The 27244-nt window shown below is 40.7% G+C and overlaps 1 protein-coding gene across 1 annotated transcript; it reads left to right on the top strand.

Annotated features, from left to right (window-relative positions):
* The first annotated feature begins 1249 nt into the window (after nt 1-1249).
* LOC137006546 (zinc finger protein 665-like) lies at nt 1250-25308 on the top strand. The gene is made up of 3 exons (XM_067367396.1): nt 1250-1287; nt 1812-1935; nt 22386-25308. The coding sequence occupies exons 2-3, from the start codon at nt 1812-1814 to the stop codon at nt 23852-23854; spliced, it is 1593 nt and encodes a 530-aa protein (XP_067223497.1). The 5' UTR covers nt 1250-1287; the 3' UTR covers nt 23855-25308.
* The last annotated feature ends 1936 nt before the right edge of the window (nt 25309-27244 follow it).

Here is a 27244-nt window from a genome sequence, read left to right as displayed (position 1 = left end):
TGGCTTCCTCTTGGGCCTTGTCTAGTGGAGTTTTGATTAAGACATCTGTGAGGCAGCCGGCTGGTCCTCGCCGTCCACTTTTGTCAGATTTTGTCATTTGGATGTCCCGACCTTACAAGCTCGGTCATCTCGGTATGATCCAGCGGCCTCTATTGAGCTCCGCTTCATGCCACTCTGGGAGTTAACTCCCCTTTTGGTAGTGTAACAAGGGTTCGACGGCTCCAGCCTTCTCACTTGTCCTCTGGTTCCCTTGCGGTGTCCAAGACAAGTCCAGTCGTTCCCTGCCGTGGCACGGCGCGGTTGAATTCGTTCCCCATACGCAGTACGAGTGAAGTATCGAAAGGGAACGTACTCGGTTACTAACGTAACCTCGGTTCCCTGAGATACGGAACGAGTACTGCGTTACATGCCGTGCCACGAGGCTGCGGCTTCAGTGTCGTCGCTTCAGTCGAATGACCTGAAATCCTATGGCGACGCGCCTGCTTATATAGCTACCCCGCCCATTTCGGCGGGAATATTCGCGGGCTTTGTCGCCATAGGCCGAGCGGCTATGCCGCGCCGTCATTGGTTCAACAACTTGTCTATGAGTGAACCAATGACGATGCAGTTACACTGCGTTATTGAAAAAGGCTTCAGTAACGGGGAAAAAGGAGACCTTTCCCCCATACGCAGTACTCGTTCCGTATCTCAGGGAACCGAGGTTACGTTAGTAACCGAGTACGTTTTCTTCTGCTGTAACAAACTGGTACAAGTGACTGAATCTATCATTTTCTTGTTATACTTGATTGCACTGTTTTACTACTTTGTCTTCTGGTTAAATTTCATCTTCACAAAGCTAGAATTATCCACTGTATACCCAATTTTAGTTTTTACTTGATTTAAGAAAATGTCATAACATTTCAAATCAAAGGTGTCAGAAATGTTTAACATCCTTGAATCTGTTGTAAAGAACATTTAAATTTATAATTTAATTTACATTGACAAAATGTAATACTGTGTTGATTTAATTATTATAATCTTTTGTGATGTCCGTATGCCCCCTATTTTATTGCATTTTTTCTATATGTATACTTAATGTACAAAAAAAGAAAATTGTGTTTCAATTTAGATGGACACATGAATGAACTCGTACAACCATTTTAACATGTTTGTTTGTATCTTATTTGTCCCTTTTTATTTTAATACAAAGATTATCTGGTAAAACAGTTGGATTTACAGGACCTTTATTTTGGAGTGACGAAATGACGTCATAAGACTGCGCCGCGATCCTGCATCTGCTGAAGAAAGGTTTGTTTTAAGAATTTAAGCTGATTTAATCGATAGAAACAGTTCAATGAATTATATATTTGTTTTTTTAGCAAGTGAAATTAGTTAATTTACTATTTAATATATTTATTTATCTAAGTGTAATGGAGGATATTTGTGTGAGTAAAACTCATATCCACTGATGAGAAACAGTAAACCTGCGTCTCATTTCTCTCTCTCTATAAATCATAAATCAGTTTATCATGAACACGAGTTCAGTGTCTGGAGAGTAATGATGGAGAAAATTAACTTTTCAACTCCGAGTCAATTGAATCAAACATTTTGAGAAACGATTCAGTGAATCACGACACGTGCTGCTAAACAGTGAACATGAACGAGAACAACAAACACTAACAAAATAACTAATCATGTTTTCATAGGTGTAATCATTTGTAATTCATTAAATGCCAAGTGTAGATCATAAATGCCTCTATATAGTGTTTTTATAGTGTTAGTTTTCAGTGTTTTTGTCTAAACCATTAACTCTGTTTATTCTCTTCTTAAAGATGGCGTTTATTAAAGAGGAGGAGAGTGAAGACATAAAGATGGAGTTTATTAAAGATGAGACTGAAGACATGAAGATTGAAGAAACATTCAGTGTGAAACATGAAGATACTGAGGAACAAACAGGTTGGTTTTATTCTCACAGCTGAACTCAGTCATTTGATCATTAATAAAATGTCCAGCTGTACAGATATAGAGAATATTTTGTGTAACATTTAAACCCAATATCTACGTCTGAATAGAGAACAGTGGAAAATTAAACAAGTTTTTCTGTTCATGCTCAAAAGTGCTGTATTATTATGCTGTACTATTCAGTGCTTCCCACAGGTTTCAAATATACTTGTGGTGGTAGCCGGGTGAAAAATGCTTCTATTACCCACGGCACAAAAATGTTCTACTACACGTGACAAACAAATAATGTGTGATTTTTATCAGTATTTTTATTTATTAAAATTAATTTTAATTACATATCATACGATTACATTTATTTACATACTAATATTATGCAGTATTATACCTTGTAAATTATGCACAATTACAGCGTTTAAATGGTTCTCCTTTTCCTATGTTCCTCTTGCTGTCATATAGTGTCTCTCTCAGTGAATAGGACACAGATTTTACTAGTAAAATTTATATAATGAATAATATATGTGTCAAATAATGTTCTTAGTCTTTTCTTCCTGTGGTGGAGACTACAATAATTTACTATGAATTAAATGGAAGTCAAATTAAATACAATTTATTGTGTAACCAAAATAACAATAATGCCCAAAAGAAAAAGAAAAAACTTAACGTGTGACTTTTAATTACAAACAAGCGCGAAATACACCGGGACTCTTATTTTGAAATGCCTGTACTATTGCAGGCTGATCCTTCAGATTCTCACAACCATATAAAACATTTTATATAAAGGCCATAAAGTAGACATTGTAATAATTCATCAACTTGAGTTCATTAGCAATCGTTTGGCATAAAACTGCGCATTTCATTGTTTGAGAATCACTTTAAAGCAGTCTGAAGCGATGTTGCGCGAGCTTGTAGAACGCGCAACAGCGCCGCCTTGTGACTTTGCAAAATGCAGCGCCTGTGGGAATGTTAGCGGGAGTAAACAGTTCTGGAGCATGCATAACGAGAAGGTACAAAACGATTAGTTAATCAGTCGCAGATGGTTTCATTACATTGGGCAGATATAAAAGTATAAGAGGATAAAAATAAAAAAAGCATAAATGTGTCTCCAAATATACTTGGGCGGGGGCCGGCGGTTAAAGGGTTAGTTCACCCAAAAATGAAAATTCTGTCATTTATTACTTAACCTCATGCCGTTTCACACCCTTAAGACCTTCGTTCATCTTTGGAACACAAATTAAGATATTTTACTTGAAATCCGATGGCTCCGTGAGGCCTCCATAGGAAGCAATGTCACTTCCTCTCTCAAGATCCATAAAGGTAATAAAAACATATTTAAATCTGTTCATGTGAGTACAGTGGTTAAATATTAATGTTATAAAGCTATGAGAATATTTTTGGAGCGCCAAAAATAACAAAATAATGACTTATTTAGTGATGGCCGATTTCAAAACAATGCTTCAGGAAGCATCAGAGCACAGTGAATCAGTGTGTCGAATCTGCTGTTCAGAGCGCCAAAGTCACGTGATTTCAGCCGTTGACAGTTTGAAACGCGATCCAAATCATGATTCGACACACTGATTCACTTGTGCTCCGATGCTTCAAGAAGCAGTGTTTTGAAATCGGCCATCACTAAATAAGTCGTTATTTTTAGCGCTCCAAAAATATTCTTGGCGCTTTATAATATTAATATTGAATCACTGTACTCACTTGAACCGATTTAAATATGTTTTTAGTACCTTTATGGATCTTGAGAGAGGAAATGACATTGCTTCCTATGGAGGCCTCACTGAGCCATCGGATTTTAACTAAAATATCTTAATTTGTGTTCTGAAGATGAACGAAGGTCTTACGGGTGTGGAATGGCATGAGGGTGAATAATTAATGACAGAATTTTCATTTTTGGGTGAACTAACCCTTTAATATACCTGGGCTGCCCGCCTAAGTAAAGTCTATGTATATGTGTGGGAAGCACTGATATTCCTTTCATGTTCCCGTTCCTCGTTTTACATGTTATAGAACATAGATCGATTAATGGCAAATGTCATTACGTCCCCATGGCATGCCGTCCGACATACTCTACAGAATTTCGCTAAATCGCCATCGCCTGCTTTCAAATGGAGTGGCATTTAATAAACAGAGCCGTAGTTCACTGACAAGCTACACAATATCGCGTTCATTATCGAAGGCGATTCATCTGCGATATGAACGCGATATTGCGTGGCTTATCAGTGATCTACAGCTCTATTAAATGCCGCTCCATCTGAAAGCAGGTGATGGCGATTTAGCGGTAATCAGGGAACCGGTTTTACTGACGAAATGTGCGTGACAATCACATGCGATATATCGCCCAGCCCTAATCGAGGGAACAAATTAATAAACTGTGAGCACAATTTAGTAAATGGAGGGAATGAATTAGTAAATAGTTTGCACAATTTAGCCTACTATTTATTTCCCCTCTCATGTGTGGGGCTCTGTAAATAGATGACGGTGGATACAAATTCTCCAGCAACAGGCCTCTTATGCACTTTAATTCGGCTTTCAATAAAGGTGCCCTAAAATCAAAAATGTAATTTACCTTGGCATAGTTGAATAACAAGAGTTCTGTACATGGAAATGACATACAGTGAGTCTCAAACTCCATTGTTTCCTCCTCCTTATATAAATCTCATTGGTTTAACTCTCTGGAGTCGGTTAAGGCGCCGGCGCGTTTTGCAGGATTTTTTTCACATTGCAGTAAAACAGACTTAAAATACTCTGTAATTTCTTGTCATAGAGACATAAGTAATATATCAATTGAAACTATAGAATGTTTTCTTTTATTTGTGTATACTCAGAGGGAGACGAGAGATCACGCATCATGTTAGTTTTCTTTATTTTACAAAAAGCACAACATTGTGTTTTTACTCTGAGTCCAATCTGATAGTTGAAGAAAATGAACTGAAACTTATGAATACTAATGACAAAAAAAGACACTTATGTCTAAAAAAAAAACGTTGAAATGTCAGGTTTTAAATCATGTAAGTCAAATGAAAAACAAACATTCTGTGTTTATGTAATCTGTATGAAAAGCGAGCCATGTCAGAAGTCTGTGATTAAAGCTCATTATCCGCTAAAGTGGAGCCAGCGCTATTCAGACACAAATTCAGAGGCAATACTTGTATGCATTGTCTCAATTGTGTATTTATTGTCTTGAAATGTGTTTATCTGGATGTTAAAGCCATGGTTAGCGATCTCTAGAAGACATGCCGTTAGTTCCTGGTTCCTTTTCTTCTTTATATGAATTTGTGGCCTAAAGGTGTACAGAGCGCCCTCCGGCTGCAAGTATGAATTGAAAACCCAGTATCCAGCACTCATAGTGATGACAATAAATATTGAATAAATATTACTTCTGTATAGAAAATTGACAAACATATAAGAATCCTCAATATTTCTCCAAATGTTTTTAAGCTAAGTCTATATGAAATGCCATAGAGGAAACATAATTGTTCAGACAAATACATTATATTTTAAACAATATAATAAAATACCATTATTTTAAATTGTAATAATATTTCATAGTATTGCTGTTTATGTTGAGCTGAGACATGATTACAGAGGGTTTTTTCACAGCCTACCTGACTGAAAGGCCTCATTAATATACAAGTCATTTCAGGTCATTATTATGTGATTCTTTTGTCTTCTTAGGTGAGAATCACCCATTATTCATGATGATTCACGCCTCCATGCATACTGTGTTTCTTGACAAAAAGTGTCTTACAAAAACTAAATCAATATATTGTTTTATTTGAAGGAGTAGGCAGCATAATTTTTACATAATTCTGAAGCAAAAACTCTAGTCTACAACCTCCAATACCCAGAAGTCTTGTGAACACAGATTTAATATTATTTATATATTATTATTTCAGTGATTATTATTTCAGTGACTTAAGTTTTTTGTTTTTTCAATAACCACGCATAAACATTATTCCTTCAAAAATACAAACATGTACATACATGTTCCTCACATATTATGGTAGCCTAGTTTGTGCTGAATACAGTGTAATGACACTTGTGTCATTAATATGTTTATGAACAACTGTAAAAAGCACAAATGTCAGGGCATGTCAAAACTTCTCCAGGCCCCAAATCAGTCTCAGACTCCAGAGGGTTAAAAGACCTCTGGTGGATCTCAACATAACACCGACTGTTACGTAACAGTTGGGATCATTAATATTAGATGTTCCGATACCCCTTTTCCATTCCTGATACCGATTCCGATACCTGAGCTCAGGGTATCGGCCGATACGAGTACTGATCTGATACCAGGGTGCAGGGCTCTGAACCGGTTCAAGGAACGAAAACTAAAGCGAACAAAATTTTAACCAGAAACGGAAACTGAATCAGATTTAATCGTTTTGAACAGAAACGCTCATTTGAAATGGCCATTAACCGGTTAATAACGTTATTTTTTCGTTCTATTTATATTTTGCTTTGGCAGTCAACCAATCACAAATTCAAATAGTGCAGCCTATGCAAATGTGATGCTGACGCATCCAACGTGAGTGAAATGCCCGCGCTGACGCTCTAAAGTGTGAGATGCTCACACGCTTAGCCCAGCTGTCAAGTCATCATAGGTTAGGTAAGTCACAATGGCAATGCCCTGGCATTAGTTTTTCCGATGATGTGCACCATTAGGCCTACATTTAAGTGAAAATGAATGTCAAGTAGGCTAATATGCAGTGAAAATTACAGGATATGTAGAACATGAGTTCACACAATGCCACATCACGCACATGCAGCGGTTCAGAATAAAACTATAGGCTAAGATAACACATATACAACAAAAGGGAATATTTAGGCCTATTGGCTACACAAAATATTTCACCAAATTAGGTCTACATATTAACAAAACGAAAGTGGTTCATTGTGGCGCACTCCAGCGATCTAGGAAAGGAAACAGACATTCTGCTTGTTTTTGTTATTTAAATGTCTTTTGTAAATGTATGAATTATGTCTGGCTTTTAAATTATGACCATAAACCATAAATTACAAAGTACAGTTTAGGAAAAAACGTTCCAGTGGTCGCGACGGCGCCTCATGCGCGCGCACACAAATTCTTGCATTGCTTACTTGATATCACAGCTCAACTGTTAAATATTAAAATAAAATACAATCAACCAAACATATAAAACTTTACACTGCTCAATTCAATTCTGTAATACAATCTGCCGTCCTGTGACCACCGCCTGACTGTGCTGTTATGTGAAGGTTGATGACTGGCATAAAGTTGGTTTGACGTCAGACGTTTGATATTCGCAAATTTAGGGACCGTCTCTAAAGTTACATCTGAAATTGGTATGCATGATTCTAACTTCAATAACATTTGAAGGGAATAATTTACAGTCATAAAACCAACTGTAAAGTGTTCATCTACATGTCAGCTATGATGCACACCTTTTATATTTTTCATATCTATTAAAATTGTCAAATCATGTGTAAAAATGGCCATTTTTCACTACTGTATACGCTCATACATAAATATGCCATAATTTAAAGCTCAATAACATTTGAAGGGAATAATTTACAGTCATAAAACCAACTGTAAAGTGTTCATATACATGTCAGCTATGATGCACACCTTTTATATATTTGATAATTATTAAAATAAACTGTCAAATCATGTGTAAAAATGGCTATTTTTCACTACTGTATATACATAAATATGCCAATATCCTACAAAAAATAGAACCAAAATATTGATGTCTTAATAATGAAATGATTAACAGAACGGATGATATTACACATGATTTGACAGTTTATTTTAAGAAATATCAAAAATATAAAAGATGTGCATCACAGCATGTAGATGAACACTTTACAGTTGTTCCCTTTCGATACTTCACTCGTACTGCGTATAGGGAAAGGTCTCCCTTTTTCCCCGCTGCTGAAGCCTTTTTCAATAACGCAGTGTAACTGCATCGTCATTGGTTCACTCATAGACAAGTTGTTGAACCAATGACGACGCGGCCTGAGTCATATAGAGAGAGAGTTGCGACAACTCCATAGACTCCAATGGAACGGTTTTTTACAGCAATGGCGGCTCGTGGAGCCTCTCAATAGTTCCCGGAAGTAGCAGCCGCGCCGTAGAGTTACAGCAAAACAGACCGTTTGTGATGCACTTTTAGAAGGTAAGCAGTTTAAATTATAATATTTTATAGTATCAGTACATCTGAATCAAATTAACTTGTGTATTAAAGCATGCTAGCTGATATTGCTCACTAAATAAATAGTTCCAGGGGATAGTAGATTAGATAATAGATTAAAACAATTTATTCATCGTTGTGTAATTAGAGAAAAGGGATTCTAAACGGGGTTAAATATGATTTTGGGGCTTGTGGTTGGTGAAAGTGGTAAAATGAGAATATCCTTATTCCTTATTAAATGTACAACCCAGGTGAAAAATACTATAGTAAATAGTATTGTGTTTTTGAACCATACTATAGTAAATTGTAGTATACTATATTATAGTATTTACAACACGTTAATGCAATATAGTGAACTGATAAACTGTAATAAATACTGTAGTATACTTTAGTTTTTTACTACAGTATACTGTATATTGTAGTATAATATACCCTAAAGTTGTAGAAAACTTAGTACAGTATTGGGTAACGTAATTTGTTTATATTACTATAGTTGTTTTATTATCACAGCAACTATAGAATTACCACAACAAATTAATTCAAGTACTTTACTATAGTATGGTTCAAAAACACTATGGTATTTACTATAAATTGCTATAGTATTTTTTTCACCTGGGAATAAAGAAAAAAATCCTTATTTTAGAATTTATATTCGAGGATGTATTGCGATTCTGTTGACTGTCTATTGTGTCAGCTCAGCTGATTTTTGGATTGATGGGGAGAAGGAAGTTTATAAGTGAGATAAAAAAAACTGCTTAAAAGCAGCAGCAGCAAAAAAAAAAAAAAAAAAAAAAAAAAAAAATATATATATATATAGGCTAAATGGGAAACCATACTACATACCAAAACTGTATATTATACACTACTACTGTATTTAATTTCTCCCATTTTGTTTCCTTTTATCTTGCTTTCAATACAAGCACAAAGAGGATTCAGATCCTGAAGACTCCATGCAATGATGCTGTCACCACCAGTCTCTGCTCCTTGGATTTTGCAAGCTTTTCCTTGCTCCTTATTTTTAATAAACCTTTAATAAACATAAAAGTTCCCAGTGTTAGTTTTTGTGAAAAAAGGCAGATACACCTGTATATGATTAACACACAACTTGGTGAACAATCTTTAGTTCTATTTAAATTGCTCCTGCTGACTAGAACATAACTTTCTCCTTTCTGTGTCAGTGGGGAAACCATGCATTCATATTGCTTTCTCTGAGTGACTGGATCATCCTCATGCAGCACTGCAAACCATAGCGGAGACTACAAGAACATGTAGGAAAGGACAGACGAAATACTTGACATGCAGTTTATTATAAATGTATAAATCCATTGCACTAAATCAGTGCAAAAGTCAATGTGTATAATCATGTTTTATTTTAGAGTGGAATATATTGTGTATGAATGTATATAGTAATAAGTGAATGGGGTGCATAAGAATTGTTAACATTAAGATTAATTAAATTTCACTTAATTAAACATTCGGAGGAACAGACGACGAGCAGGATGACTCCATGTCACTTGCGGCTTCCGAAGCGGAAGGATGGGCTGGCGAGCCGGAAGACCCCGCTCCCCCGCCTCCCTTGGAGCCCATTGAGCACGGCCAGGGCATGGATGCCGAGCTTTTCCGCATCCTGTCCAGAGCCGTGGAAGAGCTGGACCTCGAATGGGCCCCTCCAGAGGAGCCGTCTCGCAGCCGCCTGGACGAGTGGTTCCTGCCCGGCCGCCGCCAAGCACCTCGCCAGCGCTCAGCGCCCTTTTTTCCCAAGGTCCACGAGGAGCTCACGAAGGCCACGGCCCAGGCCATCGGGTGTTCCATGGCCAGCCTGGTAGTGTTGGAGCGCCACCTGTGGCTCAACTTAACGGAGATCAAGGACCTGGACAAGACGGCCTTCTTAAACGCCCCGGTCTCTCCCTCTGGTCTCTTCGGGCCTGCAGTGGACGGCTTCACTGAGCGCTTTACTGCTGCGCAGAAATTGTCTCAGGCTATGAGGCATTTTTTGCGAAGCGCTCCAGCTCTGCTTCTGCGTCCAACCGCCCCAGGACTGCGCCGGCTCAGCAGAACAAGCCAGCCCCACCCGCAACACAGGCGGCGCCACCCCAGGAGCATCGCCAGCGCTCATGCCCTGCGAAGCGCCCTCCCTTCCCGAGACGCCAGGGACCCCGGCCCAAGATTGCGCTGGACCCGGTGCCTCCTAAGTCGTCCTGATTCGTCAGGAAGGAAGAGGATGGGGGATCGTCCCGTTGCGACCGGACAGCCCCCAAAGCTCCCACGAGTAATTTCCCCTCCGCCTCGTTTAATTCCGGGCGTGGGAAACATGCTCCAAGTGACAGATGGGCCCACACCTGTTGCGCCCACTCCAAACGCCGTTTTCACGGCGAACATTATTTTACCTCATCTCAGAAAGAGCAAATTTCCTCTTCCACCCCTCTCGGTGTACGACCCCCTCAACGGCGGTCTGTCACCCGATATCATTCAACCCCTTGCCACTCGGGCCGAGGCTTGGCAGGCCATCCCCGATGTGTCAGAATGGGTTATTGGGATCGTAACCCAGGGCTACTCGCTCCAGATTGCACGGCAGCCCCCTCGCTTCGGCAGGGTGGTTCAAACCTCGGTCAATCCGGACCACGCGTATGTCCTCCGGGCTGAAGTTATGACGTTGCTAAAGAAGGGAGCTGTGGAAATAGTTCCCCCCACAGAGAGCAAGTTGGGCTTTTACAGCCGCTACTTTCTGTTCCCCAAGAAGGATGGTGGTCTCAGACCCATTCTAGACCTCAGACTTTTGAATCACTCCCTCATGAGACGGAAGTTCAAAATGCTGACGCTGAAACAGATCCTCGTGCACATTTGCCCCGAGGACTGGTTCTGCTCGCTGGACCTGAAGGATGCGTACTTTCACATCCAGATAGCCCCCCGTCACAGACGATTCTTGAGATTCTCATACGAGGGAGTGGCGTACCAATATACGGTCCTGCCCTTCGGGCTGTCTCTGGCTCCTCGCACTTTCACCAAGTGCATGGACGCGGCACTTTCCCCTCTGAGGCAGATGGGAATCCGGGTCCTAAATTATCTCCGACTGGCTCATTCTAGCCCGTTCGCGAGCCGAACTGGAACACCACAGATCCGTGCTCCTCAGCCATTTACAATGTCTGGTTCTCAGGGTCAACCTAGCCAAGAGCTCGCTGTGCCCCACCCAGCGAATTTCATTTCTGGGGGCAGTTTTCGACTCGCTCCGGCGAGACTACTGCCATCATACGGACTGTGCTCTAGCGATTCAGCAGCTCGCGGCCTCAATCAAGAACAAAGCCTGTCTCCCTCTGAAGTTTTTCCAGAGGCTACTAGGGCTGATGGCTTCCGCCTCCCCGGTGCTGCAGCTCGGCCTTCTTTGGATGCGGCCTCTTCAGTACTGGTTGAAGTTCCGGGTTCCTCCCAGTGCCTGGCGGCACGGCCGCTTATGTCTCAAAGTCAATCAGGCCTGTTTTCTTGCCCTGAAACCTTGGATGGACCCTACGTGGTTCAAGCGCGGAGTACCCTTACAGGCGGTCTAACGAAGGACGATGCTCTCAACGGACGCTTCCAACTCGGGTTGGGGCGCTGTGTGCGAGGGCAGACCGGCCTTCGGCTCGTGGAGTCACAAGGAAAGCCGTCTACACATCAACTGCCTAGAGATGCTAGCAGTGATGAAGGCCCTTCAGTCTTTTCAGACTCACTTGACAGGACGTCATGTTCTAGTCCGATCGGACAGTATGACAGTGGTGTCGTATTTAAACCACCAGGGGGTCTCTCGTCCAGCCGCTTATGCGCTCTGGCGAAACGTCTTCTGGAATGGGCTCTTCCGAGGCTTCAGTCGCTCAGAGCGACTCATGTTCCTGGCAGGAACAATCTGGGCGCAGACACGTTGTCACGGAGCAACATCCTCTCCGACGAGTGGATGCTCCACCCCCAGGTAGTCCTCAAGATTTGGGAGTTCTTCGGGAGGGCAGAGATAGACCTTTTCGCCTCAGAAGACAACTCTCATTACCCAACATTTTTCTCGAAGGAAGTCGATGCTCTGGCCCATACATGGCCCAGCACGCTCCTTTCCGCCTTCCCTCCGATCGCACTGATCCCTCAGGTTATCAGGCGCATCAGAGAAGACCAACACAGAGTCCTTCTGGTAGCCCCGCTCTGGAGGAACCAGGTTTGGTCCTCGGAGCTGTTCAAGCTCTCCCTGAGAGACCCGTGGCCTATTCCACTGAGACGGGACCTGTCAGGCAAACAGAATGATCTGGCATCCACACCCGGAGCTTTGGGCTCTGCACCTCTGGTCCCTCGATGGGAGCCGACCAGCCTCCCCGGGGACGTCCTAAATACCATTTCTCAGGCTAGAGCTCAGTCCACGAGACGCCTCTATGACCAGAAATGGGCTGTCTTTGTTGATTGGTGTTCCTCACGCAACATAGACCCTGTGGAGAGTGACGTATCCTTCATACTGTCTTTCCTCCAAGAACGCTTGGAAATGGGGCGCACCCCTTCTACTCTTAAGGTTTACGTAGCAGCCATTGCGGCTTTCCATGCTCCCATTGCTGGCCAATCAGTGGGACGTAACGGCCTTGTAATCCGTTTCCTGAGGGGTGCTAGGCGATTGAATCCTCCTCGCCCCCTCACCGTTCCCACTTGGCACCTCTCACTGGTCCTCAGGGCCTTAAAGGGAAATGGGTTCAGCCGATCTCAGGCCCTTAACGCTAAAGACCGCTCTGCTGTTAGCACTGGCATCAGTTAAGCGCGTTGGCAATTTGCAGGCCCTCTCTGTGAGCCCTGCATGCCTTGAATTTGGGCCTGGAGACTCGAAGGTTGTTCTCAAACCTAGGCATGGCTACGTTCCTAAGGTGCTCTCAACCCCGTTTAGAGCTCAGGTCATCTCGCTTTCTGCTCTTCCTCCCTCGGACGAACGAGAGCTGGAGCTACTCTGCCCAGTTAGGGCATTGAGGACCTATGTGGAGCGATCGCAGCTTTTCAGGCAGTCGGATCAGCTCTTTGTTTGTTTTGGCGGCCGCACCAAGGGGTCTCCGGTCTCAAAACAGCGCCTTTCCCGTTGGATAGTGGACGCTATTAACCTGTGCTACTCCTCACTGGGTGCAGACTGCCCCATAGGAGTCAGGGCCCACTCCACTAGAGGAATGGCTTCCTCGTGGGCTTGGTCCAACGGAGTTTCCATTCAAGACATCTGTGAGGCGGCCGGCTGGTCTTCACCGTCCACTTTTGTCAGATTCTATCATCTCGATGTCCCGACCTTGCAAGCTCGGGTTCTTTCAGTGTGATTTAGCGGCCTCTGGTGAGTTCCGCCTCACGCAACCCCAGGAATTATTTCCTTAAGTTTAACTAGGGTTCGATTAAGGCTTTGCCTTCTCGCTTGTCTTTTGGACCCCCTCCCATGTGTCCAAATTCAGGCTGTATCGTTCCCAGCCGTGGCACGGCGTGGTTGAATTCGTTCCCCATATGCAGTTTGAGTGAAGTATCGAAAGGGAACGTACTCTGTTACTAACGTAACCTCGGTTCCCTGAGATACGGAACGAGTACTGCGTCACTTGCCGTGCCACGAGGCTGCGGCTTCAGGGTCGTCGCTTCAGTCGATTACACTGAAATCCTATGGCGAAACGCCTGCTTATATAGCCCTTAACCCCGCCCATTTCGGCAGGAATATTCGCGTGCTTTGTCGCCATAGGCCGCGCAGCTATGCCGCGTTGTCATTGGTTCAACAACTTGTCTTTCCGTATCTCAGGGAACCGAGGTTACGTTAGTAACAGAGTACGTTTTTTTGACTAAATTATTCCCTTCGAATGTTATTGAGCTTTAAATTATGGCATATTTATGTATGAGCATATATATATATATATATATATATATATATAGCCATTTTTGCACATGATTTGACAGTTTATTTTAATAAACATGAAAAACATAAAAGGTGTGCATCATAGCTGACATGTAGATGAACACTTTACAGTTGGTTTTATGACTGTAAATTATTTCCTTCAAATGTTATTGAAGTTAGAATCATGCATACCAATTTCGGATGTAACTTTAGAGACGGTCCCTAAATTTGCGAATATCAAACGTCTAACGTCAAACCAACTTTATGCCAGTAGAATGATGTCGATAATGCAAGTGAAGTACAAAGCTTACATAATAAATAGTCTAATAGTTTAGCATTTGTCTCGAAAAATGGAAACTGTGCCGAATGAGAAAGGTATGCTTCAGATTCACCACAACAACTTTAAATTAATTCGTTTAGCATCTTATTTAGTTTTACTTCTAATAAATAACCCTGTTTTTCACTTCTTCGCTGCTCTAAACAGTGGTTGCTTATGGCAACAGAGCACAACTTCCTGCATTTGCATTCTGAGAAGAATTGATTTCTGATTTGCTGCGTTAAGCAAAGAAAGCGGGCGCAACTAGATATTAAGAAAATGGTAACGGATCGGTACATGAGTTTAATTACTCGCCGATACCGATGCTAGAATTTTTTCTGGTATCGGTAGTATTTCCGATACTAGTATCAGAATCGGAACAACCCTAATTAATATGTACGCCCCCAATATTTGCATATGCCAGCCCATGTTCAAAGCATTAGACAAGCCAGTATTAATGTCTGGAGCAGCACAGCTGAACAGACTAGGTAAGCAAGCAAAGACAATAGCAAAAAATGGCAGATGGAGCAATAATAACTGACATGATCCATGATATCATGATATTTTTAGTAATATTTGTTAATTGTCTTTCTAAATGTTTTGTTAGCATGTTGCTAACGAAACATTTAAATTAAACATTTAACATTTAAACGTACTGTTAAATGTGGTTAAAGTTACCATCGTTTCTTACTGTATTCACGGAGACAAGAGAGCTGTTACTATTTTAATTTTTAAACACTTTCAGTCTGTATAATTCATAAACAAATCTTCATTCTTTATAAAACTCTCCAACAGTGTGTAATGTTAGCTTTAGCCACGTAACACTATCAAACTCATTCAGAAACAAATGTAAACATCCAAATAAATATCATACTTACGCGATTAGATATGCTGCATGACAAACATTTTGTAAAGATCCATTTGTGGGTTATATTAGCTGTGTGAACTTTGTGCACTGTTTTATAGTTAAGAGCTTGGTGGGGCGGGGAGTGCGCGAGGGGCAGCAGCCCTGAATCGGTGCATATTTAATGATGCCCCAAAATAGGCAGTTAAAAAATGTATAAAAAAAAATCTATGGGGTATTTTGAGCTGAAACTTCAGACACATTCAGGGGACACCTTAGACTTATAATACATCTTGTGAAAGAACGTTCTAGGGCACCTTTAATGCCACCGCTACAAACACAGAGGTACGTCAAAAAGTTGACCACTTCCATGTGTGTATTATGTGTCCTGTAGCAAAGTGCGATGAAAACTCCCACATGACTCATGTTCGAAATGGCAAAAATCAAAATACACTCCAATCCTATTGGCCGGCGACAGCTTATGACGTCAAATGGCGCGAACCGTGACGTATAAAGGGAGCGCCTGAGGAAGCAGTCAACATCTTTTTGTTCGTGCCATTGTTTCACAAACTCCGGTAGGAAATTTTTTTTTTTTTTTTTTGTCTGCAAACGTTCAGGAGAATGTGTTCATCCGTGTCCTCTGGTTTGACACTTGATGTACACGTTTCTGGCGGTTTTTTTTGTCTGGTGAGGAGCGAACGCATAGATGTTGCTTGAGGGCGCCGTCTATTTGTGTTTGTCTATTATTCACTGCGAGCGTCTCTTCTGTTTGGACGCTCTGTTCTCGTTTGACACTCTTTCCGAGGGAGGAGGTGTCTGCATCTGTGCCTGTCATTGTAGCCCCGTGTGTCTAGGCAATACGGCGGCTGCAATCATAGGGCTCGCAGGTGAGCTTGTTGGGAAGTCTGAGAGAATTATATTTTCTCTCAGCTTCCCGGAGCTGACAAGGGTGTATTGTTAGATGACTGTGACGTCCGTGTTTGATGTCGCCGCGTCCCACAGCGACCGCTCCTCTGGCTGCTGGGTATGTGAGCCGCTGTGTTTTTGGGACGCGCTTTTCAGCAGGCTGCAGCTGCCGTGAGTGTGCGTTAAGAAAGGAGCCGCGCACTGACGGTTCGATGAATGGTTCCTTTCTGTCCATGAATATTGCGGCTCCCATAGACTTTCCATTCTCTCCTGATCTCCGCGTTTGAGATCGGGAGGGCATGGAAAACCCCCTGGCCGTTCAGATTTGGGTCTGAGCCAGACAGACGGGAGTGTAAACACTGCTGCGTTTGTAATCGATTTCCCAGCTATTTAAGGGCGATTTTATATCTACCCTCTCCTCTGCTTCTTTCACCTCCCATAAATATATATGTGGCGACCAGGGCGGGCGAGAGCCGTGAGGGAACGGCGCGAGGCTGGTGGCGCGAGAGTTAACGAGCTACAACTGGGAGGCGCACCGGCCTTGAGTCTCTCAAGGAGGAGCTCCGGAGGCATAAAAGGAGGAGCGCATTAAAGGAGTTTTGGTCTTTGTTTATTTTGAATTAAACTTTTGTTGAACGTTCGCCGGTTCCCACCTCCTCCTTCCCACATTTACGAACTACGTTACAATATATATATATATATATTTCTACTTGCTCAGGTGTTTTTACAGTTAAGCTGTCGGCTGGCCTTTTTCTAAGGATGCCTTTTGGCTTGATAGTGAAAGTGCTTTTTGGCTTTAAAGAACTTGATTTCTTTCTTCCTTCATGCTTAAATAAGGAGGGAATATCTTTGTTCTACGAGCCGCAAGAAGGTAAGCTGGGTCCATATTTTTATGTTTATAAAAAGTGTGGACTTTGTTTCTCCTGTATAGCTTTCCTGAGCATGTAGTCAGTAAAGTTAGATTTTTTGGAGCAAAATAACTGTAGCGTTAGGTTGGTAGTTTTCAAAACATGCAGACTGCCCTATGGTCGCTATTTTGTAGCCTCCTATGTTAGAGTAGCTTCTCCGCTAATACTTAAGTTTGGTTTGAGTTAGCACTCGTCGCTTCAGTTATTTGTGTACAGGACGGCTTATCGGCTTCAGTTATTTATGTACAGGACGGCCTATCTTACATTCCCCTGTTATTTACTATCCTCTTGTGGTCGTATGGTTCCTAGTTCTGGCCTCCTCCTGAGGGAATTGGTGGCCGTTTTTGCCCATATTCCCCTTCATATTTATGTGAGCTTACTCTAGTGCTGCCACAGGTTAACACCTGTTTCTGTGACTGGCCTCTGTCTATGAACGTGGTGTTTTATTGTACTCCCCGGTTAGGGTTTGTGTTTCACTGAGTGCATCACCTGTTGGATTGCACACTCTGGGTGAGTGTAGAGAGTCCTATTCTGGTTAGAATAGTATATTCTCAACTTCCCCCAGTCGATCGTGACCACAGCAGCTGTTTTACACTTGCTGTTAGATTGTTGGCTCTTTATTATAGCCTCTCTTTATTACAGCGTGTTTTTGGGGCGCTGTTGGTTTACGATCACTAGTTTTCTCATGCTTTTTAGCACTGCCTCAGGCTTATGCTCACGTTATTTGAGGTGTTAGGCCTTACAGGCCTTCCTTAGACCGTGATAGCATATTTATGTACATTGCCTGTTGGAATGTGTAGGCTTAAGCTCAGGTTGTGTAGCTAGTTCCCCACAGTTATCGTGTAGGGTCTAGAACTGGTCCCCTTTGAGCATTGGCCCTGTTATGACCACGAGCTGGCACCACATGGTGCTTAAAAGTATTAGTCCTTACCAGGCCACCTTTGTTGCCTCTGTGTTGGCCCAGCTGGGTTGGTTATATCTAGATTCTTTCCATGGTTGAGTCATGTCTTATGACACATGCCGCCATTGGCTACGCCCCCTCCGTACGAATAAGCCTTAGTTCAGGCTTTTCGTTGAGTTCTGTGGTGTAGTGTGTACTTCTACCTATGGGTCTTTCGAGTACTGGCCTGTTGGCTGGCATTTGTCATAAGTTACCACTGGTTGTTGCCATGTGTTCATGGAGGTTGTAGGCTGCATGTTGGCACAGCTTTGTGTGTTTTTTTTGTATGTCTCTTCACCATAGGTGAATCGTGATTGCACTAGCTGACGCCGCATGTTTCACGAGTCGTAGGCTTTCACAGGCCTCCTTTGCTATCACGCTGGAGTTTGGCTTTGTACTCCTCTCGCTTAGAGTGTAAAAGGTGCTTTTACAGAGTACATTTCGAGTGCATTTGCTTCCTTAAGGATAACACTGCCATGAGTCTGCTGAGGTCATGGGGCCTTCTTTAGAACGTGATGGCGTATGCTGTACTCCTCTTGCTTAAAGAGTAGAAAGGTGCTTTTACCGAGTACACTGCTCGTTGGATTGTGTTGGATGGGCTGTTTTCGTGGGCACTCACAGCTACTTAATTACTTGGTGGTCATGCTTTCAGCATGCTATGTTTCACTTGCTTGGCCTTACGGGCCATTCCAGAATATCGCCTCATGTGTTGAGTTTCTGTGGAATGCTTAGTTCATTATTAAGAACTCTAGTAATGTTGTAGGCCCTTTGTTCCGGCCTCCATGACTATGCCCACAGAACGGTCTGTCTGTTAGGTTGAGCTTCGTACTTCCCTTTTGGGTTGACTGTGTAATTTTTCTTAACTCCCTAAGTCACTGGTTGTAGACTGAGGTTATAGGCCCATGGGGCCTTCTTTAGCACGTGATGGCGTACGCTGTACTCCTCTTGCTTAAAGAGTAGGAAGGTGCTTTTACCGAGTACACTGCTCGTTGGATTGTGTTGGATGGGCTGTTTCGTGGGCACTCACAGCTACATTTGGTTGGTCATGCGCTTGGCATGTTATATTTTCAGTCGAATGGCCTTATGGAAACCACCACAGGTTCATCGGTGCCGTCATTTTTCTGTTTTTGTTGATCACAAAGTACAAAGCAGATAAGGAAAACTAGGATGCCAGGTGTATTCGGAGTGCCGTCATTACTGTTTAGAGTGCGTGGAATAGAGCGCTGTGATTGGTTGAGCGGATATATCGTGTTCTGCAAAAAAAGGAGACTGGCGTTTGTCGTATTTTGGAAAGAAAGGGAGGAAACATGACAGAATAACACGACAGATATAGCATTTTGCGCAAAATTAATAAATGACTTTTCAATACCGACATACAATACTGATTTTGGTGGAAACACAATTTTAAAAAAAAAAAGGCGTTTATCACTTTTTGGAACCAAACTCTTCAAATATTCTACGGTCAACTGTTAGTGGTATCATAACAAAGTGTAAGCAATTGGGAACAACAGCAACTCGGCCACGAAGTGGTAGTCCACGTAAAATTACAGAGCAGGGTCAGCGCATGCTGAGGCTCACAGTGCGCAGAATTCTCCAACTTTCTGCAAAGTCAATAGCTACAGACCTCCAAACTTTGTGTGGCCTTCAGATTAGCTCAAGAACAGTGTGTAGAGAGCTTCATGGAATGGGTTTCCATGGCCGAGTAGCTTCCAAGCAAAGAGTAGGATGCAGTGGTGTAAAGCATGCCACCACTGGACTCTAGAACAGTGAATTTTTATTTTTTATTTTTTTTTAAGTTGCTAGCCACCACCAGCATTTTATGTTTTTCACAACTTTAATGAAGATTTTGTATCAATAGCTAAACATGAAATATGTCAAGAAAAATAATACAGCCTCTGCTTTTAATAAAAGAATCAAAACAAAAACAAACATTTTATTCTAACTTTATGCAGTCTTTTTAATAACACTTTAATGTGGTTACGTTTCATTATTATTATTATTATTATTTTTTTTTAAAAAAAAAGCAACTTTTTGAACAAAAGAACAGAAAATCAAGCTTTTTTATTTTATTATTATTTTTTTTTTATATAAAGACCATGTCTGGATCAGGGGCCGTATTCACAAAACATTTTATCTTACCACTAAGAGTTCTCCTAAATAGCAGTAAAAGTTCTTAGCTAAGAGTTTTCTCTTAAAACCTATTTACAAAGCTGCTGAGACCAACTTTTACTAAGGACTAGACTGAAGTCTTAAGCTAAGAGTAAGGTCGGGGTTGACCTCGTTGCTATGGAGTATACACACAGTGATTAGCTGATGGGGGAGGAGTCAGCGATTTAATCATAGAAATATTGTAGAATGAGGTGTCATGTTTTCAAATTAAAAATAAAGGATTTAAAATACAAATGTTACCCTATTCAAATATTTTTTATTAAAAATGTTGCCATATTCAAATAAAGGTTTTAAAATGTAGGTTAAGTGTCACTAATTAAAGTAGTATACTGTATATACAGTTAATTGTGGACCGCCTCTTGGATGTCTGCAGAGAATGCAGAATGCAAGCAACAAATTGTTTTATAAACAAAGTTTGGGAGGAATACATTTAAACGGTCTTTCTAATCAACTCGAGAGGAGGAATATATACACAGAGGAGAGCCGACTCGCCTATAGTTACAGTTTTCTGCATCCCTCTACCACCCCGCTCCTCACTCTCGGTTGAGGATACAGGGAGAACTTTGGGTTTGGGCTAAATTCCAAGCTCGGAGCCCTCGATCCCCTTGGACATCCCACCAAATACGCTTAATTTTTATTTTTTTTTTTAATTCTGTTAAATCATTTGTAAATGTAAACTCATGAAAACCACTGCCACAATATTGTCCATCAGACAATATTATTTATTTAAGATTTATTTTTAGCACCTCATCATATATTCAAATCTATAAATCAAAAGTTTTGCATTTATGAAGAAAAAGTTCAGCAACTAAGGCTTTATTGCTATTGCCTCAATGGTGTACAGTGTCTTTAGGTGGATTAGGATTGTTTGTGATTTGGTCTTAGAGACTTAGGAGTCCTCTTGACTACTCCTAACGTTTCACCGTTTTAGAAGCTAGTCTTAGCGCTAAAATGCTTTGTGAAATACTCTTAGAGCAAAAATTTAGGACTCCTAAAATTAGGACTGACACGCCCATTATTTTTAAGAGTGTCTCCTAAATTGGCAAGTTAGGAGCTACTTTTAGCCTTTTTGTGAATGTTTTGTGAATACGGCCCCAGATTCATAGATCACATCCATAATTTTCTACTTTTGAAATTTTCTACTTACTCATTAAAAAGCTCTGATTTTAGTGTTGATTAATGATAGATGATTGTGTTAGTTTGCATGTAATTGATTAAAGCTTTTATCACTTGTTTCTGCCACTTCGTCTGTGTTTTGATCTGTAGTTATACTGTTTTAGATGAGCACCCCTACCGTATACCAGTGAAAACAGACTGCTGGAAAATTGTCAATAACGGGAAAGTGTGATGTCATAAATGACAGAAAATCTCAAAATGTGTCTTCAAATAAGATATTATGGGTGTACTTGCACTAGAAGATCGAAAACGGGCCGAGCACTTTTGACCCCCTGAGTCTGATTCGTTTGACTTGTGTGATTGCTCAGTACTGTTCCCTGGACTGCTTGAAGAGGCACGGTTGGATTAGGATTAGGCTCGGTACGGATGTAGTGAGATTGCTAACCCTGCCAGTGTACAGAATTGTTACTACTTATGTGTGTGTGCTATGTCTGACATAATTACAACAAATATCTTCTATAACTAATAGAACAGTACAATTTTCAATTAATGAATTAAACTATATTTAGGTTTATAACGGGTCCAGTTCTCACCTTATTGATGAACAGGAATAGTAGTTTGCGATTTAAAGCTGCAAATTCCTCCATCAATGTCAACAAGCTGTGTTTAATAAGCTGATGATCTTAACCAGATGTGAAAAATACAGAAGAGATACAGAATGTACAGTTGTGGGTCCCTTTGGACCAGGTTTGAAAACCACTGGTGTATTGAGTATAAGATCTTTAGACGGGATGGCCAACTCGGGTCCTGGAGGGACTCTATTCCGAAGAGCTTAGCTCCATCCCCGATCAAACACACATGCAAAATGTAAGCCAACCTCAAAATTTAACCCCAAGTCTCTGCAAGACGGTGGTCCTCCAGGACCAAAGCTGCCCATCCCTGATCCATGATAGGGTATAGATCAGGGGTGTCTCCTGGAGAGCTTCCGTCCTGCAGACTTCAATTTCAACCCTGCTCCAAAACTCCTGTCTGTAATTATCAAGCAACCCTGAACACCCTGATTATCTGGTTCAGGTGTGCTTGATTGGAGTTGGAGCTGAAATCTGTAGGATTGTAGCTCCCCAGGAGCATGGTTGGACACCCCTGGTATAGATCAGACATGTTGTTGGTTTTGATGCTTTAAATGTCTAAATTGTTTTATGTCTGTTTTTGCCCTAGACCTAATGGCATTGAAAGAGGCGAGTCCTGAACTTAATGAAAGGGAAGAAGAGAAAATGCATTATGATAAACATAATGATTTCTTGACTGGAGAAAGAGCGACACAGGCTAAAAGTTCTTCTTTACGAAAAAGAGCTCAAAAGACAGGAACTAAAAGTTATTTCACCTGCCAACAGTGTGGAAAGAGTTTTAAACAACATAGATACCTTAAAGTCCACTTGAGAGTTCACACTAGAGAGAGTCCCATCACTTGCCAACAGTGTGGAAAGAGTTTCAACCGTGAAGACTACCTTAAAGTCCATATGAGGATTCATACTGGAGAAAAGCCTTACACCTGTCAACAGTGTGGAAAGAGTTTCAGTCAAAAAGCATACCTTATAGTCCACATGAGAATTCACACTTTAGAGAAACCTTTCACTTGCCAACAATGTGGACAGAGTTTCAGTCAAAAAGGAAACCTTAAAGTCCACATGAGAATTCACACTGGAGAGAGCCCATTTGCCTGCCAACAGTGTGGAAAGTGTTACAAAGAAAAAGGAAACCTTACCGTCCACATGAGAATTCACACTGGAGAAAAGCCTTACACCTGCCAACAGTGTGGAAAGAGTTTCAGTAGAAAAGGAAGTCTTACAGCCCACATGACAGTTCACACTGGAGAGAGCCCATTCACCTGCCAGCAGTGTGGAAAGTGTTACAAAGAAAAAGGAAACCTTACAGTCCACATGAGAATTCACACTGGAGAAAAGCCTTACACCTGCCAACAGTGTGGAAAGAGTTTCAGTAGAAAAGGAAGTCTTACAGCCCACATGACAATTCACACTGGAGAGAGCCCATTTGCTTGCCAACAGTGTGGAAAGAGTTACAAAGAAAAAGGAAAACTTGAAATCCACATGAGAATTCACACTGGAGAAAAGCCTTACACCTGCCAACAATGTGGAAAGAGTTTCAATATAAAAGGAAGTCTTACAGTCCACATGAGAATTCACACTGGAGAGAGCTCATTCACCTGCCAACAGTGTGGAAAGTGTTTCAATCGAAAATATAAACTTGAAACCCACATGAGAATTCACACGGGAGAAAAGCCATATACTTGCCGACAATGTGGAAAGAGTTTCACTGTAAAAGGAAACCTTATAGCCCACATGAGAACTCACATTGGAGAAAAGCCTTACATCTGCACTCTGTGTGGGAATAGCTTTGCACGGGAACTAAGCCTTAGAGAACACATGAATATTCACACTGGAGAGAAGCCTTTTACATGTGATCAGTGTGGAAAGAGTTTCAGGCATAAAATGACCCTTTATAACCACATGAAAATTCATACAGAAGAGAAGCCATTCATATGTGATAAGTGTGGTAAGAGTTTTAGATTTAAATTTAACCTTAAGAGCCACACAAGGATTCACTCGAAAGAGAACTCTTTTAGAAGTTATCACTGTGGAAATAGCAGGGGTATAAAGAGTACCTAAAAACAATACTTGAATAAAAGTTCAGATACCTTATCTGCCTCATCTCCTAAATCAAACACCTTTGATTCACAACTACCTGCTAATGTACTCGCATTCTTGTAAAGTAGCCTTGTTGTCAAGTTTGGGTGGGTAAAGGCAAACATACAAGATATAATACCTTCAATACCATCTTTATAGCAGGAACTGCTGCAGCAAATGAATTGGAGTAAAAAATGTTGTTAAGTACAAAGTAAAAGTTGCTAATATCTTTGATACAAAGTAGCCAACAAGATACTTAAGTACAGTAATTAATTACATTTACTCAAATACTTGACACTACTGGTAAAATATAGGGCTGGGAATCGACTCCAAAAAGAATCGATTCCAAGGCGTTGGGAATCAAGAGTCGATTCCAAAAGTCGGAATCGATTCCATTAAGGGGAATCGACTCCTCTTTTTTTAACACAAGCCGCAGCCACGTAGCCAATTTCATTTGTCAACACAATCACATCACCTGTAAAGAAATAAAGTTCAGACTAAATAAATGGATCCAGTGGTGACACAGAGTATGGTTTAGGGTAGGATGATTATTTCAGCATTGTGTAGGCAATCACGCGCAATGACTGACCCAACCGAATCTTTAGAATCGGTTACTGGGCCGGGTTTGATCTTGCTTGTTGTAGTTTAGGACAAAAAGAATAAATCAATCGACAACAACAATCAATCGCGCGAAGAATGTGTAAAGGCCCTAAAAAAGTTTGTATGTGTAAAGGCCTAGGATTTTCCCCCTTCTGGTCTATGTATCCCTGCCTCTGCTGAATTATTTTTATCCCCTTTATCCCAGTGGGAATAAATAAAATATCCGGCTTCGCCTCAGCGCCAGGCGCAAGTCAAACGAGCGCGGAAAAGGTGACGACGAGGGAGCTTCAGTTGAACAACAGTGAACTGCGGTCAGATCAGAGCCGTTAAGATGAGATGTTTTCAGGCTATTTCGGTAAAACTCTTAAAAATTAACACGACTGTCCAATCAGCCGTTACACTGTGCTCGTGGGTGGCGCGCACTAAAGAATTACATGTGCAAATGCCCCGGCGCGCGCTGCATAACTTTATTATAGCTTAAATAAAGCGCAAACGAAACTACGAGCAATGACCGTCGTTGTTCTGTTGTAAGTTAAGTCATGAAATTACCAAACATGCGATTAAAGCTGCCTCAAAACTGTGCATGCATGTATTTGTTGACATGGTTTTGTTATCCAATTTGTTGGCCTTAAAACATCTTAAACATTCATGTACACCAGGGAAATTCTCGGGGTAGCATACCCCCGTACCCCCCTGGCAAACTACATTTTCTGTCCTCGGTAATTATGAAACCCTGGCCAGCTTCTATCTAATGAAATATGAGGTAAATGTGCATTTCTCCAAATGTGCGCACTTTTGGACTAAAAGTTTGTGTATGCAGTGTGATCAAAAATAAATGGGACCAAACGCGATTGAATGTAAAGGAATGTATATCGTTATTCTATTAATAATACCAATTGATATTGCATTTCTATCATAAAGTCATTAAGAATTATATTTATTAGATATTTGCAACACTAAAGTGACACTATGTTGCAAATATCTAAGCTAATACTTCAAATCTCAAGGTATATATATATATATATATATATATATATATATATATATATATATATATATATATATATATATAATATAATTTTTTTTTTTTTTTCTGTAACAGCTGCCAAAAAATAGTATATAGCTCCACTGTGGTTTTTAATAATAATAATAAAAAAAAGTAAACTTTTCAAAACACCCCTCGCCCACCCCCCCCTCGTTTTTTTTTTTTTTTAAAAAATCGCACCCTTTATATTTATGTAAATAGAATCTACCTATATGTATATGGTGAACATATTCCTAGTCTTTACACTGTGTGTCTACTGTCTACACCTGACGCAGGAAGCACGACGTGACAAATCCCCGAAGTAAATGCCTCGTTCTAATTATGCAACACGATCACATGAAAATGCGTATAAATAGTACGAGTGTGTAATATCGTAGAATATATCCATTATGGTACGCAGTTTTTCGCGTGCATATGATACGCAATTTCCTGTGAAAATCAAATTTATAATGTTAACTAATGTTTATATGTCTATGGTGTGTTTTTAATATGCTTTAAGAAAAACCATGTGCAAATTCATGAATCGGCACCATTGCTGAGTATTTACTGTTTAAAACTGCAGTGAAAAAAAGAAAGTCTCAAACTTGCGGTTTGAAATCAAAGGAAAGCATATTTACATTGCCTAAAATCATTCCTTGCTCTCTATACATTGCACTACTTGCCATTCACCATGTAGAAACTAGTAAATATGTGAAGAAATGTACCAATTTCAGCTGCAGCTTTAGCGTCTGTAAGGGGCTGTTCACAGAATGCGTTAATTCTATGTAAATACGCGCTTGATGGACTTACATTACCGTTACGCTTGCGTCTTTTGCAGCGCCTCATACATAAGCGATTATTTTGTTGTTGTCTTTTGTTTTTTTGCCCTCATAGTTCACTGACAAGGTTTGTACTGTAAATGTATATATATTAGCACCGTTTGTTGTTTTCTTGTGGTATGAGACTCAGACTTAACTAATCATCTGATTAAAATCACAATAATGACAAATTTAACAGTAAAACGTCTTATCCATGATCCATGTAAGTTGCTGATGCGTGAAATTAACAATACTAGTAAAAAAGGTCATTATAGTATAGTATATAGTATAATTGCTAATAACTTAATTTTTTATATATTATTATATCAGGCTCACACACACATGCAAAATGTTTTATGCTGATGTACTTTATTACACAAATAATGAACTATACAAAATAATGAACAAAATATAAGTTGCAAAGTCACACAAAAAACATGAAGCAAACCAAATTGTTTAAGCTATAGCTGTTGTAAATTAAACTAATAAATATTTTATTATTAATTAATATTAATAAATAAACAAATGTAACCATAATCTAACAAACTATATAACTTAAATATAAATAAGTAACACATGAATATTAATTTGAAACATAAACTAACAAGAACAATACCTTTAATGTTTTAACTTTATTCTAACATTTTATTATTTTTAGATATTTTCCCTATTGATATCTGTCTGTGCATGACCACCAAATGAAGGGGAGTTCACTGACTAACTCCTCAACGCTCTTGTTGAGGAGATCGAGGGGTGCGGTAATTTCAGTGAAGTCCTCTGTCAGGACTGCCAGTTCCCCTATTGGCTTCATAGAGGCCAACGGCCTTTATCTCCTCCACCACTGGTCCTGCAGTATTTGTAATTATTGCATTACAATTGTCACTTGTAGCACGCTGCTTTTAGCAAGGAAATGATGTTTGTGATCGAGTG

Source organism: Chanodichthys erythropterus, chromosome 3 (assembly GCF_024489055.1).
Source record: "Chanodichthys erythropterus isolate Z2021 chromosome 3, ASM2448905v1, whole genome shotgun sequence".
In the NCBI taxonomy this organism is placed as follows: Eukaryota; Metazoa; Chordata; class Actinopteri; order Cypriniformes; family Xenocyprididae; genus Chanodichthys; species Chanodichthys erythropterus.
This window is presented reverse-complemented; position numbering and strand designations above follow the sequence as displayed.

What these genes read in the sequence shown, in the direction of transcription:
- LOC137006546 (XM_067367396.1), top strand. Translation starts at nt 1,812, where the DNA reads ATGGCGTTTATTAAAGAGGAGGAGAGTGAAGACATAAAGATGGAGTTT. An exon ending in AGATACTGAGGAACAAACAG is followed by an intron (nt 1,936 to 22,385) that starts GTTGGTTTTATT and finishes TTTTTGCCCTAG; the next exon opens with ACCTAATGGCATTGAAAGAG.